Raw genomic sequence first — 17,214 nt, 5'->3', positions numbered from 1 at the left:
TCCCTCAGGGTTCTGTTTTGGGCCGCTGCTATTGTGCTGCTATGTATAAATGATCTTGCAATAGACATTGAAAGCCATGTTTTAGTGTTTGCAGATGACAAAACTTTGTAAAGTAATAAAATGTGAGCAGGATATTGCTTTGTTGCAAAAGGATTTAGATAGATTGGGCACTAAAATGGCATGTGAAATTTAGAGAAATGCAAAGTTATGCACTTCGGGGTCAAGATTGCACAAGCAACTTACACCTTAAATGGTAGGGAATTAGGCATTACCACACACGAGAAGGATTTGGGAATTGTTATAGACAACAAATTAGGCAGCAATATGCAATGTCAATCTGCAGTTGCTAAGGCCAGTAAGGTTTTGTAATGTATAAATAGGGGCATACATTCTTGGGATGAAAATCTAATTTTGTGTCTCTATAGATCGCTGGTAAGACCACACCTTGAATATGCTGTGCAATTTTGGGTATCTGTTCTAAAGAAGGATATCGTGGCACAAGAAAAAGAGACAAGCTTCAAAATTGATAAAAGTAATTGGAGCATTTTAGTTACGAAGAAAGGTTTAAAAAAATTAAATCTCTTTAGTTTGTAAAAACAGAGCCTCAGAGGGGATATGATAACATTACACAAATCTATTCGGGGCCTGTACAAACCATTATCTGGAAATCTATTCATAAACAGGGCTATACATAGGACACAAGGTCACACATTTAGGCTGGAAGAAAGGAAATGTAATCTAAGGCAAAGAAAAGTTGTTTTTTTTTACAGTAAGAACTATAAGGATATGGCATTTTCTGCCTGAAGAGGTGGTATTATCAGAGTCAATACAGATGTTTAAACAGCAATTATATAAATACTTCCAAAAACATAACATACAGGGATAAAATTATATAAAAGACTGTTTTGTTGTTTTTTTGCCTTTTTTGGATCAACAGCAAAACGTGACGGAAGGCTGAACTCGATGGACGCAAGTCTCTTTTCAGCTATGTAACTATGTAACTACTGGAATGCCTGCTCACACTTCGGGGCCCATACTACTTGGCGGGAAGGTTCTTACAGGTAAGATCCATAAGGGGCTTGGCAAGGGCACTATAATTGGACACAAACTTCCTATAATACCCTGCCATCCCAGGGAAGGCTAACACCTGAGTTTTCGTCTTGTGGGTAGGCCACTGGGAGACTGTCTCAATCTTACCGGGCTCAGGATTCTGCTGCCCACATCCCACTCTGTGACAGAGGTACTGTACTGATTATTGGTATAAAGATACGATACCAGAGGGCATCTATAGACGGGGATAGTACCGTCCATACGCTGTGATCTGGAGCTGACACCCAGCCAGGACGGTCGGAATTGCAACCTTAGGAAACGTTATCATCTCAGTTCAGAAGACTAGGTACCCCTAGGTACTCAAATTACGCAATTGTCATTTGATGCACAGTATCCACCTCTTTGGGCCCTATGCATTTCACACTTTTGGACATTTTGGTTCTTCTACAATTTTTACACGTTGTGCCATCAATGAGTCGCTGTCACTTCCACAACTTTCTGCTAAACTTACAGTTTTCCTCTCCCTAGCGGGTATTAACCCTACTTTTGGTGCGTACTCCTTTCATGGTGCTGCAGCTTCTCACACTTTATCTTGGACATTGCTGGTCAATCCTATGCGGTCGTCAGATTGGTCCCGACGTTTCATACTTTTTACTTTCGCCCTTCTTCTCATCCGCTTTGTCCTAGTGTTAAAATAGCAAAGTATGAAGCCTCCTGTCATGTTTTAAAATTTGTAGATTATCCTAGCTACAGTGAAGAGGATAATCTTAATTTTAGTAATGACAAGAGGCAAATATTTTCCCTCCCTTATTCCCTTTTGTTTTTTTCCATCTTTATTGATTTATTACATGTATAGTGTTATCTACATAGTTCATGACACTGATTATTAACTGCATTGGTTAAAGGGACACCCCACTGTCCAAATACAAGATCAATAAAAATCACTATTCTGTAGATATAACCCAAATGAAAACTTGCATGTATTTTTTTATTTAATTGTTTGTTGTTGTCTATATCTAAAACAGCCTGTAAAACTGCAGTTCTATTGTCTGCTGCCTTTGGAAGCCCTCCCCTTCTAACTCCCCCCAGACTTTCTGTGGATGTTCAATCACAGACTTCCCAATGCCGCTCAATGAGTCTTTGCAAGGCAGGTACTCTGAGAAATTGCAGTCTCCTGAGTTCAGTGCAACTAAGCTAACGAAACCAGGAAGTAACAGGACCTGTTGTCTATGTGAAAAACCAGGGGTGTGTAATCAGTATAAAATAAAATAAATTAAAAAAAGGGGACACACAAAGCATTTCAGCAAGCTAGAGTGCTTTATGGGTCTGGAGTGTACCTTCATGGATGTATTTGCTGCATATATTTTTTCTGCTTACTAGTACATATCCTTTCATGTGTTTTTCTTTCCAGTTTAATTCTTTATGGAATCATCTAGGTTTCTTCCTGAAGTTGTTGATTGGTTCTGTTAGTTCCGGGTTTACGACTATTCTGTATGTCCAAAGAAAGAGGAGTGGCTTCCTGTGGAGAGGCATTCTGTTTCTGATTATTTTTTTTTTTTTTTTTATTAATCTTTGCTGCTATAGAGTTACAGTAAAGGAAGCTTAGTCTCCGGTCATTATTAAAATTAAGATTATGGTGGCTTGGCGCCGGACGAGTATGGCAGCCTAATCCCTCAGCTCCGCTCCTGACTGCAAATAAGCATGACTAAACAGCACTACTTGGCACACATGGGACGCACTAAACAAGCACAAATGACCCCCTCCACACCGAGAACACAGGGGTTCAACCCGAACCCTTCGATCCAAATCTACCTGCAAACCCCGGGAGACTTACTTCGCAGGACGAGGCCTCCAATATGGCGCCCTCCTCACCGGGCTCCACACTGTCGGAAGATGGCCCCGCACGGAAGCCAGCATGCTTGCCTCACCGACGCCAGACTGGTATGCCCTTTTTGCCTCCCTGCCAAAAAAAAGAGGACTTCCAATCCCTCCTGGAGTAAGTCAAATCCACGCTGCGCACCAAAATCTCGACCCTCGGCACATCCCTTACAGCACTAGAAGCGTGGGTGAGGACCCTGAAATCCCTGAGCCCAGACCAGCAATGGCCTGCAAGGACAGACACCACAGCACACGCCAAGCAAATACAAGACCTGCGCCTCCATGTCGAGGACCTTGATAGCCGCAGCCGCAGGCACAACATAAGGGTAAGAGGCTTTAGGGAGGCAGGTACCCAGGAGGACATAAAGGCCACCCCGATCCCGCATTATGGGCCGGCCTAGGGAAGCCCGCATCCCCATAGACAGGGCTCACAGGGCCCTAAGGCCCAAGCCACCTCCGCGCGCAACCCCCAGAGACAATCTGCTGCATACAAGACTTCCAGCTTAAGGAAGAAATCATGAGGAAAGCCTGCATGGAAAGATCGTGGAGGCACGAGGGGCAGGTAACTGAGCTCTAAAATTAGACCTCTCTCACCTCACCTCACCCTACAAGCACATAAAACATTACGGCCCCTAACAGCCCTGCAAGACTGATTTTCACTGTTATCCTGTGAGTTCCATATAATCATCCTGCGTGTCTTAATATGGTTGTTCTGTATTACTCTATGTGCGATTTATTTATTCTTATATAGATATCGCCCACTTCGTTATTATAAGGTTGTATATATTTTTTTATATTTGCACCTTAGAAGTGTTCATCTCTTGTTTTGCATTCCTATTTCCTATTTTCATTTACATTACTGCAGAATATACCAGGCAACATCTTTGCAGTCTGCACCTCCTAGTTACTATACTGCAGATATTTCCGCCTGCACATACCATAACACTAGGATTTCCAGTGTTTTTGCAGTTAACCCCTCTCTACCCATAGCTTGTTGGTTATTAAGCCAGTTCCTGCAGAATCTACCAGGCAACATTTTGCAGTTTGCACCTCCTAGTTCCCATACTGCAAATACTCCCGCCAGCACATATCCCTAAATGCCATTTCTCACGGTCTTTAACACAGGACCCTGTCATTATTTCTAAGATGCTCTTTTCTGCAGTATACTGGCACTCTCAAGCTTGTTTTGGAGTCCTGAAACTGCAGTTTCAGTAAACATTGTCATCAGCTTTGTTAACAGTTTCAGTGCAGCTCACTGGGACTTGGCTATTTTTCCTTGAGCTGGTATATCATTACATTATTGACACTACTAATTTGTAGCTGTTGTTCCCACAGTGGCATTTCACTCTGTTAACAGGCAGTGTAACTGTATCACTTGAGGATTTCTTACAACAGTTATTTGAACTAAAATTTGTTTGTATACCCCCCTTTTAACTATTTACATTAAAAGTGAAGTGTTATGTTTCCTCTTTTGTGATCTCCCCAAGCCCAACCTATCCCAAGGTCACCCCTCTATAACGAGGCAACTACCACTCTGCAGGACACTATCATTTATTCTGTCCCTTCTCCTGTCTCCCTTCCTTATTGTTTAATTGACCAGTAAACGTGCGCTCCATATGGAGACCGACCCGCCGCACCAACAGGGACCGGAAACCAACACTTTTTGCCCCTCTCCCGCAGTTGGAACCCAAAGAATAAAGATGGTCCCCCCGCATTTCACCTAGGAACCTGACCGCCGCCTCATATCTTCTAGCCTATACCAGAGGGATCAACTGGCCACCACCCGGGACACTGCTGGGGAGATACCCCATCCAGAAAAAACAAACCTGATAATTGCGGGAAAACAGCACCACCTTGGACCACCACCATCTCTTTTCACCCCTGAAATGTATGAGAGCCGTAGAACTATGGACTTTTTTTTTATTTTTTTTATGGTTCCTCTTCTTTGTGACCGGATGCAACAGCAACTCTCCATCTCACATGTCCGGACGTCATCTTGCCCTCCTGTTGGCCCTGGAAAGTCTCAGCGTTTATCCAATGGAAAGCCTGATATATGGCTGCAGCAACAGGACCACCTGTCTGCCTACAAAAGCACCCCCTCACGGCTCACCATTGCACCAGTGACGTACTCATGATGGAAGCTAAACTTACCTCCCCCTTCCCTGAAGGGGCGCTGCCACCCACCAAGGTCAACTCAACAGCATAATTGAGACACTTGGACGTAAGCTGCCATGGACTGACCTCCCGGCATCACACTGAATGCTCTCCTGAGGACTGGCATAACGGAAAGTAGGCAAATGTGCAAGTATACCACTAGGGGCCAAAAGCCCTGGACTATCTATTCACGCACAACTACACGCACACACTTCAGACAACTGTCAGTGTAGAGACGACTGCTATCACCCCGCCCGACAGGGATTTACACACTAGCACAGAACAATAGAAAACCCAAAACTACAGCTAGACTGTTTAGGCAGGACGGGCTCCCCCCCACCGGGTCACTCGACCTTCCATGACACCTTAACATCGCCTATAGACCTAGAAGTACCCAAAGTACACAAAGCAATACACCAGACATTAGAGACAGACCAAGGGAGCATACAACTGGGAGACTAGATAGCTGTGCTCCTCCCCCCTCATTATTATTTTTATTTATTTTAATTACCCGGCATGGTACCAAAAGGTGAACACTCCGCCACAAACGTGACAATGCAACCATTAGATTAGTAATACTGGATGGTTCTCACAAAACACGGGCTTGTTCTAAATGTTCTCCTTGATGTTATATACCTTGTATAAAAATGCTGTATGATGTTCCCCTATACGCTACTAGTTGATCTTTATTCCTTACACTCTAAGGTACAAACTATGACGTGACCAATGCGGATGCTCGTATATACACATCACAGACCGCTAAACTGCTCCTACCTATGATGGGTGCCACATCTCATAGTTCGTAGGCAGCAGGGGACGGATACTGACCCACTGTGAAACACCACTCACTCAAAAGCCACCAGCTGGCGACCTACCCAACACCACCAGCCCCACGAGTTTACTGCAAACAGCCTGGGAAGTGGATAAACGGGATAACGTTCAGACATATCCACCTACCAGCGGCACATCACCCCTGACCCCAGTCACCTTTGCGACCCACCATCACCTACACCCTCTGCCTCACACTGCTCATCCCCTCCTCCATCCCTGCCTTTCTCACTGTCCTCTCTAACCCCTCTTCCTACCACACCACCTGCCCCTACTTGCCTTACCTACCCTCCGCCCTCACTCTTCCCCCAAAGTCTATTGGACCTGCCCTGGAGGGACTCCTTCCAGTATGGGCCTGCCCCCTTCGGCTCCCTGCACCCCTGGCAACAGAAGGAACACACAATAAGGCATCAACTGCTAAAAGATCAATGCGAGGGGCCTTAACTCCCCACACAAATGGGCAAGAGGGCTTCGGGAGATGCGAACACTAAGGGTATCTATCGCGCAACACAGGCCCCCAAGTTCTCCAATAAATACTACCCTACCGGATACTTCGCGCACAATCCCTCGTCTAAATCCAAGGGAGTGGCTATACTATTCCCGGCGGACACCCAATTCCGCTTGGAAGCAGAAAAAATGGATGAGGAAGGGGTGATCTCTTCCTAAAAGGAACACTTGGCAACTCCCGAATCACGCTTGCAAACTTATGCCTACCGAATAAGGGCCAAAAGCTATTCTTAGCATCCGCTCTACAAACACAGGAAACGTTCAGTGAAGGGACCGTAATTATCGGAGGAGACTTAAACGCACCCCTGGATCCCAGAATGGACACATTGAAAGGGACTTCAATATTAAAGCAAAATGTAACCATATAGGTAATAAAACAGAAGCGCGTGTGACTCTTAGTTGAAGGTGTTGCTTGCACGAACTGACATGCATATATTGTACACTCACAAACTAAGGTTCAAATTGTATACTTTGATTTGTCAAGCATTGTACATTGTCATGTGAACGCTATTAGCTTCTTGTGATTACTAAATGACAACAATAAAAACTTTGAATAATAATTTAAAAAAAAAAAAAAAAAATTAAGATTACCTCTTGACTAAAGCTAGGATGATCTACAATTTCCACTCTCCTATTAGCCATTTTGGGCCCTGTCTACTGAGCACAATTTTGCGCACAAATAATGTTAACTAGCAAGTACACATAATATTGAAAATTCCAAGCAAAATAATTTGATACCTAAAATGTTAACATAGCATGCATATGTTAAGAAACGTATAATTTTGAAAATATTTAATTAACAGAATATTAGAATATTACCATGAACAGTGTAGGTAAAGCCTCCTGCAATGCCCTCGACGCCCTCAGTAAATTCATAAGGCAATAATCCTTCTTCAACCTAAAAAAAATAATAAAAAAAATGTAAAATCTCAAATATATTTGTGTTCAGGTGCACAAGTTATGTTAGTGGTGCACAAGTTGGTTGTGGTGTGCCGAAACAGAAATTCGGGTAGGCCTGTAAAAAGAGGCCCACCAATTTAAAAGGCTTGTTAAAGTGTGGTTGGGCTGAGCCAAACAATCTCAGCCCAGAGGAAGTGGCTGCCTGTGTACTTATAGGCCGGAATATCCCCTCCCACAACTTTCTATTTTTGTTCGGGAATATAAGACAAATTATGTTAGTGGTGCACAAGTCGGTAGTGGTGTGCGGAAACCGACGTTCGCATAGGCCTGTAAAAAGAGGGCAAAAAGTTAATAGTTTAACACTCTATAATATGTGGCACCATTACGCAATCAATACTTTACATATCAGCATTTATATAGTAAAGTAAGAAATTTGGAATGGAAAATCCACCACCAATCTCTCAAGTGGAGCGCTAAAACCAATTAACTTACCCTTGCGTTATAATCTCGTGTTTAACATTGGGGGAAAAAAATCCAATTGTGTAGTAGAACAAGAATACTGATAAGAAATATACAGATAATCACATTCACAAAGAAAGAGACATTTGGTAGGACTGGCTCAAATCACAAGTGCATTGATGTGCTTAGGAGACATCTCTCCCTATTCTTTATTCTTCTTATAAAACTCGGAACAAAATACAAAAAGTAATATTGTGTAGTAGTTTTAAAACAAAGTGGAAAATAAACCCAATGAAAGAACTGCTCGCCTTGGTAAGAGACAATAAGTTAAACCTGGCTCATGGTATTACAGCTGATAACCCACTATAGGGGGGTCACCCTTCTTTGCTGAAGGTAAATGAAGTAGGATCGCCAGTCGGACTTAAAAATGCAATTGGATAAATGAACACAAATTGAATTAAAAACAAAATAAATTTAAAATGAATTAAAATCAAAACAAGTGTCCAAAAGAAATCTCCAAGACGCGTTTCGCCCTTCCCTTGGGCTTTCTAAATCGGAGTTGTTCATTCATATTTCATTACCTCTTTTGAATCTCCAGTTGTTCCCTCATTGGTTACGACATCCATTCCCCAGCCAATTGCAGATTCGGGTTTCGTGGGCGTTCTTCCCTCAGCTGTTTTAACTCACCATCTTTTTTCCTGGGAGTGACGTGCAGATAACTCTGTCACATCATTTCCTTTCCTCAATCGTCCATTTCTCTTACTGGTCTCTTTTTCCCAGTTCTCTTGATGAGTAAGTTTACATCATTCTGTCACATCACGCATGATGGGAAGTTATCCAGCGGTCATTTTTAAATCGGGAGTTTGTGATCTTTAATAAAGGGAGCTCTACAAATGTCTCAGTCTCCATGTCATTTATGGATCATATATCAACAGGGAGACATAAGCATAAAAAATAAGGGGAAATTAACAGCACATATTCTTCAAAGAAAAACTATTTAAGGGAAAGAGTTAAAATGGGTTCACAAAATAATCATATATACATATATCTAAACCGGTATATATGATTATTTTAAAATTTGGCATTGGACCTGAAACAAGACCAAGATAAAAAAATTACTCACAACCAGCGCTATACATGAGCAGTTTTATTGTGAGACCTATAAAGGAGATAATTAACTTGCCTTAATAAATACAGGTGAACCGAAGTGCTTAATGTAAGGTAAGGATAATGTACATAATGAGGGATTTTAATTACCCCATGAGATTGGCCAAATGAGGGTCTTAATGATAGGTACGTTTTTGATAACATGTATACAACCCCTGTAAGGAAAATGAAATGCCCATTTAAGGTGCCGAATTGGGAAATGGCAGGTTGCCCACTTTGGGGTATATGAACATGTGCTGTAAAGGTCTAGTAAGGACCATGAGTAGGAAATATGTGAATAATACTGGGAAGGGTTCCAATTTGGGTCCTGATTTACAGGGTGGATGTGCGGGCTGTATTAGGATTAATGCAAGTGAAGATAAGATATGAATCAGAATTGTTGTGGAGTAGCTGTATGTAACTGTTGATGATGAGATAGTAGAGAACCTAATAGAGTTACTTATAATCATCTAGCTTATGAAATGGGGAACAGATTGGAGACCGTATGTAAACACTTATAAAACATCATATAATACAAACCCACTGAGCCAAATAAAAATGGCGTGTCGGTAGACAGAATCAAAACTAGAACCGAGGACCATGCCTCTAGAAAGCCCCAGTGGCTGAACAGGCTATCGTCCGTACACAATGGAAATATGACATGGGTTAAAAATGTCTACATGGATTAACACCTATGCATACACAACTGGCATTGAAGAATAGGGTTGAAAGCAACAGCAAATGCTAGAATGTGTCAGTAATATTAGCACCAGATATAACTTTATTGCTTAAACTGAACATGACTAAATGAAGTTTACCTAATGCATGTAGACAGTACAAATAAGCCAGTGAAAGTAATCACAATACCTGACCCAGCCTAACGTGACAAAACATGATTGGCACATGTAAGTGCAACCGAAAAAATGAGCGTCTGAATTGGCCAAAATGTTAACTATCTAAAAAGCGGATGAGATTTTACTGCATAAGGAAAATCTGAGCGGTCGAATGCGGACCGAACGTATGGAAGGTGGAAATCTGATGTGCTTGAGCGGTTAAATGAGGTCTCAGCAGACAATAAATCATAAAATGCAGTAATCTAATTGAAAGCCCGTACCAGGTGGAAGAAGGCCTGTAAGTGCAGACTTCAGCACAAATTGACACATCCATAAACTAACCTGGCTAAACCACCCTGGCTTCAAACAGACAACAGGCTCCATCATCCCCCTGCTGGGTCAGCCCAGCAGAGCCAAACTCAAGAGGCAGCAACAGCCCAGAGCATTAGCCTTGCAAAGACTTCTCATTGACCTGCACTGGGAAGTCTGCGATTTGACAGCCACAGAAAGCTAGGGCAGGGTTATATAGGGGAGGGCATACAAAAGCAGCAGACGAGAACTGCAAGTATTGCAAGCTGTTTTTTAGATTATACCCCAATGAAAATTACATAAATAAATGCATGCATGTTGTATTTTGGGGCACATCCACTAAACAGTGATTTCCACTTATTTTGTGTTTGGGCAGTGGCATATGTCCTTTCAAGTGCACACAACATTACTATAGATCATATACGATTGTAATCAGTAGAAAATAGAAAAATACACTTGAAGAACCTAAAATATACACATTATTACAAGTTGTTACCTGCAGAAAAATATTAAAGTAACTTCGGGCAAATATGTGAAAAAACAGGACAACATTAGCGAGCAAGAATTAGTCAAGGACTAAATATTCAGGGATGGCTAAGTACTTCGTAAACATGCAATAAACGAATACCAATTACTGAACACATATCAAATAGGCAGTTACAGTGAATCATAAATGGTCTTTTTTTTTTTTTTAAATAACCAGATGCATAGGCCCAATTTGAGCCTGACATCAATTGAGGCAGTCAGTTGCAACACCCAGCCACATAATTACTAAACAATGTAGGCTTAGGGCGTGTCCTGGACCTGTAAGCGAGCGGTCGCATGCTGTGAACGCTCCACGTTGAAACAGCCTAAATCTAAGCAACTGGGACATTTACAGTCTCTGAAACCACGATTAGTGACACCATGTCACAGCCCAAACCGAATGGGGCATCGGAAAGGCAAGAAAAATTGCAGTTTTTCACACCCCGAGCGGGCAAACCCATAAAACACTCACCATGAAAATTCTCTCTCATTGTTATAGGAATGCAAGGCTAAGAAGTACATAAGAGAATGGACACGGATTCCAGGAATGAAAAGGAGACACAGGTAGAGAGACAGTGTCAGGTTGCTAGAATTAAATGGGGGGTAACCCCTATGAATTGTAACATTAGAAAAGTAGAACAATATACTAGTTCACCAAATGTGAGGAGGAGAAGTACCAAACGAAATAGAACACTCTCTCCTCTCTATATGGAGCTAGTATATAGAAAGCAACCCATATTGGCAGTATAGATATGTAATTCTTAAAATATAACCTTTAATGAAATCATTAAAACAGAATATCCAATACGTAAATTTTAGATGAAAATAATAAAATGAGGGCTGTAATCAACAGACCATTAAATAATTACTAAGAAGGCTAAATTGCCTCGGTCTAATCGCAGCAGCGGTGGTTGTAGGTTGAGGGAAAAAAAATTATTATAAGTTGATAAAGTGTATAGAAAAAATCAAAAAAACAGCAAGACAATCCTCACAACCAAAGTATACCACCCTGGAGGTAGTTAAATGCAAGCTAAACCTCCTAGTATGTGCTGCAAAAACGTCTCAGCAGCTAGGACACCTAAAACAGCTGTCTGTAAGATACGTTAACACATAGGGCTGGATAGTAGCTAGGAGAAATCCTGATCAAAACTTCAAATTCCCTTCATAGTTTAACGACTAATCTTATTGGCTAAGTGTCCCTGCCGCTGGCAATAGAAATGACTGCAATAAAGTTCAGTCAGTCTTTTGCTAGAAAGTACACTGGAGAATTATATCGAAGAAACTTCCTGTCGGTCCCTAGTCTCAAACTCGCCATTTCTAGCTCGCCATTTCTAGCTACGATAAATAAATAAACAGGCGTCCCGACGCGCGTTTCGCCAATACTTGGCTCGTCCAGGGGAACCGGGTTACCGACTGGTAATTGTTTAAATATCCCGCCCTCTGTTTCCATTGGTGGACTGTTAGCCAATACTGGAAGGGGAGGGACTGGGAGTTAGGCGAATTGGCTGTTTAACCCTTTGTGGCCGGGTCAAAATCGGCACATCAACAAAAATCAATAAATATTATGACGCTATTGAGGTAAATTATGCCTATGTTATCCAAATAGACAAGAGATGTCAAACAGTGTGCAGTTTCTCAAACCGATACTTAATAACAGTAGTTATGTGTATACAGGCAAAAGTGGAATGTAGCATCCTTTTGCAACATGATGTCTAATGCTGATTATAAAGTGACCTACACTAGACTTTGAATTAGAACTGTGGTTCCAAGGTACGTATAGAGTCAAAAATCAATATAAATACACTCACATAAGGACCCAGTAGAACCCTCTAAGTCCCAGTGTATTCATTAGTAATTGAAGAGTACTTGGATTATAAGGTATAGAACCTTTGTAGCATTATTAATGGACAAAATTAAAATAGGAAAAACGGAAATTAAATTAGTAATGCTGCAGGAAAATGAAGAGATCACATTTTCAACTTCTACTAGTTTAATTCATAAACACATTTAAGTAGAAATGAACCCCTCTCTCTGACTATCTTCGGACACTTAAGAATGAATAAAAGGGGTGAAATTAAATTCTTCATTAAGTCCTCTGGGGTATAGGGTCTGAAACAAGTAGATCCAGCGGGATTCAGCCTTTAATAGAGATATATTAATATCTCCTTTTCGATGGTTAAGAGCAAGTTGTTGTATCACCTGGAATTTTAAGACTTCAGGTTTAGAAGCATGGTTAGTTCTAACATGTTTCGAAATCGGAGTTTCAATGTGTAAATTGGTTATGGAGCTGATGTGCTGTAAGATTCGTCTGCGTAGTTGCTGATAGGTTTTGCCTATATACTGTAGCCAACAGTCGCATATTATTATATAAATAACATTAGTGGAGCTGCATGGTATGGAGCTATGGTATGTTAGCCTTTAGATGATGAGGGTGGTAACTTTGCCAATGCAGCAAACTGTTTGTTGCTGTCGGTTTCCTAAATAGCGATGTACTTACATCCCCATTCTCATGTATGTTAATGTTCAAATCCAGGAAGACCAGGTGTTTTTCGTCTATAACATGAGTGAGTTGAAGGTTGATATCGTTATGATTGAGTTCTTCAACCAGCAATTCAAATAGTGAGAAAGAACCTGACCAGAAGATCAGGATGTCATCTATATAACGAAACCATTTGTATATAGATGGAATGTAATTAGAGTTTGACACATTGAACACTATAGTTTCTTCCCACCATCCCAGGAAGAGATTCGCATAGCTGGGTGCACAAGATGAACCCATGGCTGTGCCCCTTGTTTGTAAATAATATTTCCCATTGAAGGTGAAATAGTTGTGCGTTAATACAAACCGGAGCAGGGTCAGAATAAAGGCTTGCTCCTGTTCTAGAAATGTGCCCGATTTTTTCAAAAAGTAGGCTACTCCAGCTAAACCGTTCTCGTGTGGGATGTTATTATATAGCGCCACTACATCAAGACTAGCTATAGATGTATAAGGGGGCACCGTCAAATTCTCTAAGACGAGAAGGGTCTGTTTGGTATCCCGTATGTAAGAATTTAGTTTCTGCACCAGTGGTTTTAATATTTTGTCTAGGAATTTACTTGCTCGTTCAGTCAGACTGTGATTACCTGAAATAATCGGTCTCCCCTGTGGTTTGTGCATGTCCTTGTGCACCTTAGGGAGACAGTAAAAAGTTGCTATGGTTATATTAGATTGTGCAACAATATATTTAAATTCATTTTGAGTGATTATTTTGTCTGTTAGAGCTATCTGTGCAAGCTGTTGTAATTCCTTAAAGAAAACCTTTGAGAGCGAAGAGAAATTGCTCAAACCAGGAGGATTTTGAGAAAGAAGCCAAAGAGTTAAGAATTAGATTTAAGTCATTGGGGTATCCTAATAGAATTTTGAAAAGAGCCTACCAAAGGACCAAAAGTGTAGATAGATCGGAAAGTCTACATAGACCACCTAGAGAACCCAGCACCACCCCCAGTCCGACAAGGTTCATAGGTACATATGATAAACATTGGAACACTGCACAACAAGTCTTAAGCAGAAATTGGCCGTTACTACAATATGACACCAGTTTGAGCAATACCATCACGAAACAACCTTCAATGACTTTCAGACGAGCAAACAATCTTGGTGATATACTAACGCATAGTCACTTTAAACCTGTTTCGAATACACCTTCTACTTCCACCTGGCTTCGGACAACCAATGGTCTTTACAAGTGCGGCCATTGTAAAGCCTGTAACTTCATTTCACCCACTAAGTCTGTTTGGAATAAAAGAACTTCAACAGAGATAACCATCAATGCTTTCGTCAACTGCAGCTCCACTAATGTTATTTATATAATAACATGCGACTGTGGGCTACAGTATATAGGCAAAACCTATCAGCAACTACGCAGACGAATCTTACAGCACATCAGCTCCATAACCAATTTACACATTGAAACTCCGATTTCGAAACATGTTAGAACTAACCATGCTTCTAAACCTGAAGTCTTAAAATTCCAGGTGATACAACAACTTGCTCTTAACCATCGAAAAGGAGATATTAATATAGCTCTATTAAAGGCTGAGTCCCGCTGGATCTACTTGTTTCAGACCCTATACCCCAGAGGACTTAATGAAGAATTTAATTTCACCCCTTTTATTCATTCTTAAGTGTCCGAAGATAGTCAGAGAGAGGGGTTCATTTCTACTTAAATGTGTTTATGAATTAAACTAGTAGAAGTTGAAAATGTGATCTCTTCATTTTCCTGCAGCATTACTAATTTAATTTCCGTTTTTCCTATTTTAATTTTGTCCATTAATAATGCTACAAAGGTTCTATACCTTATAATCCAAGTACTCTTCAATTACTAATAAATACACTGGGACTTAGAGGGTTCTACTGGGTCCTTATGTGAGTGTATTTATATTGATTTTTGACTCTATACGTACCTTGGAACCACAGTTCTAATTCAAAGTCTAGTGTAGGTCACTTTATAATCAGCATTAGACATCATGTTGCAAAAGGATGCTACATTCCACTTTTGCCTGTATACACATAACTACTGTTATTAAGTATCGTTTTGAGAAACTGCACACTGTTTGACAGCTCTTGTCCATTTGGATAACATAGGCATAATTTACCTCAATAGCGTCATAATATTTATTGATTTTTGTGCCGATTTTGACCCGGCCACAAAGGGTTAAACAGCCAATTCGCCTAACTCCCAGTCCCTCCCCTTCCAGTATTGGCTAACAGTCGACCAATGGAAACAGAGGGCGGGATATTTAAACAATTACCAGTCGGTAACCCGGTTCCCCTGGACGAGCCAAGTATTGGCGAAATGCGCGTCGGGACTCCTGTTTATTTATTCATCGTAGCTAGAAATGGAGTTTGAGACTAGGGACCGACAGGAAGTTTCTTCGATATAATTCTCCAGTGTACTTTCTAGCAAAAGACTGACTGAACTTTATTGCAGTCATTTCTATTTCCAGCGGCAGGGACACTTAGCCAATAAGATTAGTCGTTAAACTATGAAGGGAATTTGAAGTTTTGATCAGGATTTCTCCTAGCTACTATCCAGCCCTATGTGTTAACGTATCTTACAGACAGCTGTTTTAGGTGTCCTAGCTGCTGAGACGTTTTTGCAGCACATACTAGGAGGTTTAGCTTGCATTTAACTACCTCCAGGGTGGTATACTTTGGTTGTGAGGATTGTCTTGCTGTTTTTTTGATTTTTTCTATACACTTTATCAACTTATAATAATTTTTTTCCCCTCAACCTACAACCACCGCTGCTGCGATTAGACCGAGGCAATTTAGCCTTCTTAGTAATTATTTAATGGTCTGTTGATTACAGCCCTCATTTTATTATTTTCATCTAAAATTTACGTATTGGATATTCTGTTTTAATGATTTCATTAAAGGTTATATTTTAAGAATTACATATCTATACTGCCAATATGGGTTGCTTTCTATATACTAGCTCCATATAGAGAGGAGAGAGTGTTCTATTTCGTTTGGTACTTCTCCTCCTCACATTTGGTGAACTAGTATATTGTTCTACTTTTCTAATATTATTCGGAGAGGATACCTTCTAGAATTCTTCAAGCATCCTCCCAACAGGTTCTTTTACCTCACAAAGTGACCAGGGGACAAAGAAAAACGCATGGCCCTATGGAACTTCATTCTTTCCTTGTAGAAGGTCATCATAAAAGTACCAGCAGACGAAAGAGCTCAAGGGTTTTACTCCCACATTTTCTTAACGAAGAAATCCTCAGGGGGATGGAGACCCATTCTGGATCTACACAGGTTAAACAAGCATCTGCACATTCGCAGATTCAAAATGGAATCCCTGCAGTCTGTAATAAAAGTAGTGTCACCCAACCAATGGATGTTGTCTATAGATCTGTTTTCACATACCCATTGCCCAAACCCATCAAAGGTTTCTGAGGTTTCCTGTGGAAGAAGGTCATTTCCAGTTCAGAGCCCTCCCGTTTGGACTGAGCACAGCCCCGAGGATGTTTACGAAGGTATTGGTTGTTCTAATTGCAGAACTCAGAAAGCAAAACATCGCTATCTACCATTATTTGGACAACATCTTGATCATAGGAAACAATGAAGATTTACTGACATCCCATGCTATTACCAGCATTCAGTTCCTGCAAGCCCACGGCTGGAAGATCAACACCAAGAAGAGCCACCTCCACCCAACGCAATCTATTATTTATTTAAGTGCTCACTTTGACACTCTGAAGGGTACTGTCCAACTTTCATCGGCAAGAATATTGAAACTCAGGAAACAATTGAGAAAGATGTTGAAATCCAGTGTTGCTCCTGCAAAGGCGGTAATGAGCCTCCTCGGTTCTATGTCCTCCATAATAGGACTGACCAGATGGGCACAGTGGAGAATGAGACAATTTCGAGCCAATTTCCTGATGCAATTCTCCTCCAGGAATCTGCTCCAACCCATCAAGTTACCCCTGGCTGTGCGCCATTCTCTTATCTGGTGGCTAAACAAAGAACACCTGTCCAGGGGCTTTCCGCTAGGAGACATTGCATGGATAGCAGTGACAACAGATGCCAGCCAGTGGGGTTGGGGCGCCCATTGTCTCCACGACTTTGCACAGGAAG

General features: G+C 41.2%; 1 protein-coding gene across 1 annotated transcript in view; it reads right to left on the bottom strand.

The window, feature by feature from the left end:
• The window catches only part of B3GALNT2 (beta-1,3-N-acetylgalactosaminyltransferase 2), a 331,198-nt gene that overhangs the window by 64,241 nt on the left and 249,743 nt on the right, over nt 1–17,214 (bottom strand). Inside the window, exon 7 of the mRNA XM_063443383.1 lies at nt 7,237–7,315. Within this exon, the coding sequence (XP_063299453.1) occupies nt 7,237–7,315 (79 nt within the window). The remainder of the gene's footprint in view (nt 1–7,236; nt 7,316–17,214) is intronic.

The sequence above is a fragment of the Pelobates fuscus genome, chromosome 2, assembly GCF_036172605.1.
Source record: "Pelobates fuscus isolate aPelFus1 chromosome 2, aPelFus1.pri, whole genome shotgun sequence".
Classification (NCBI taxonomy): Eukaryota; Metazoa; Chordata; class Amphibia; order Anura; family Pelobatidae; genus Pelobates; species Pelobates fuscus.
The sequence above is the reverse complement of the archived record's forward strand: the minus strand, read 5'-3'. Positions and strand labels throughout refer to the sequence as shown.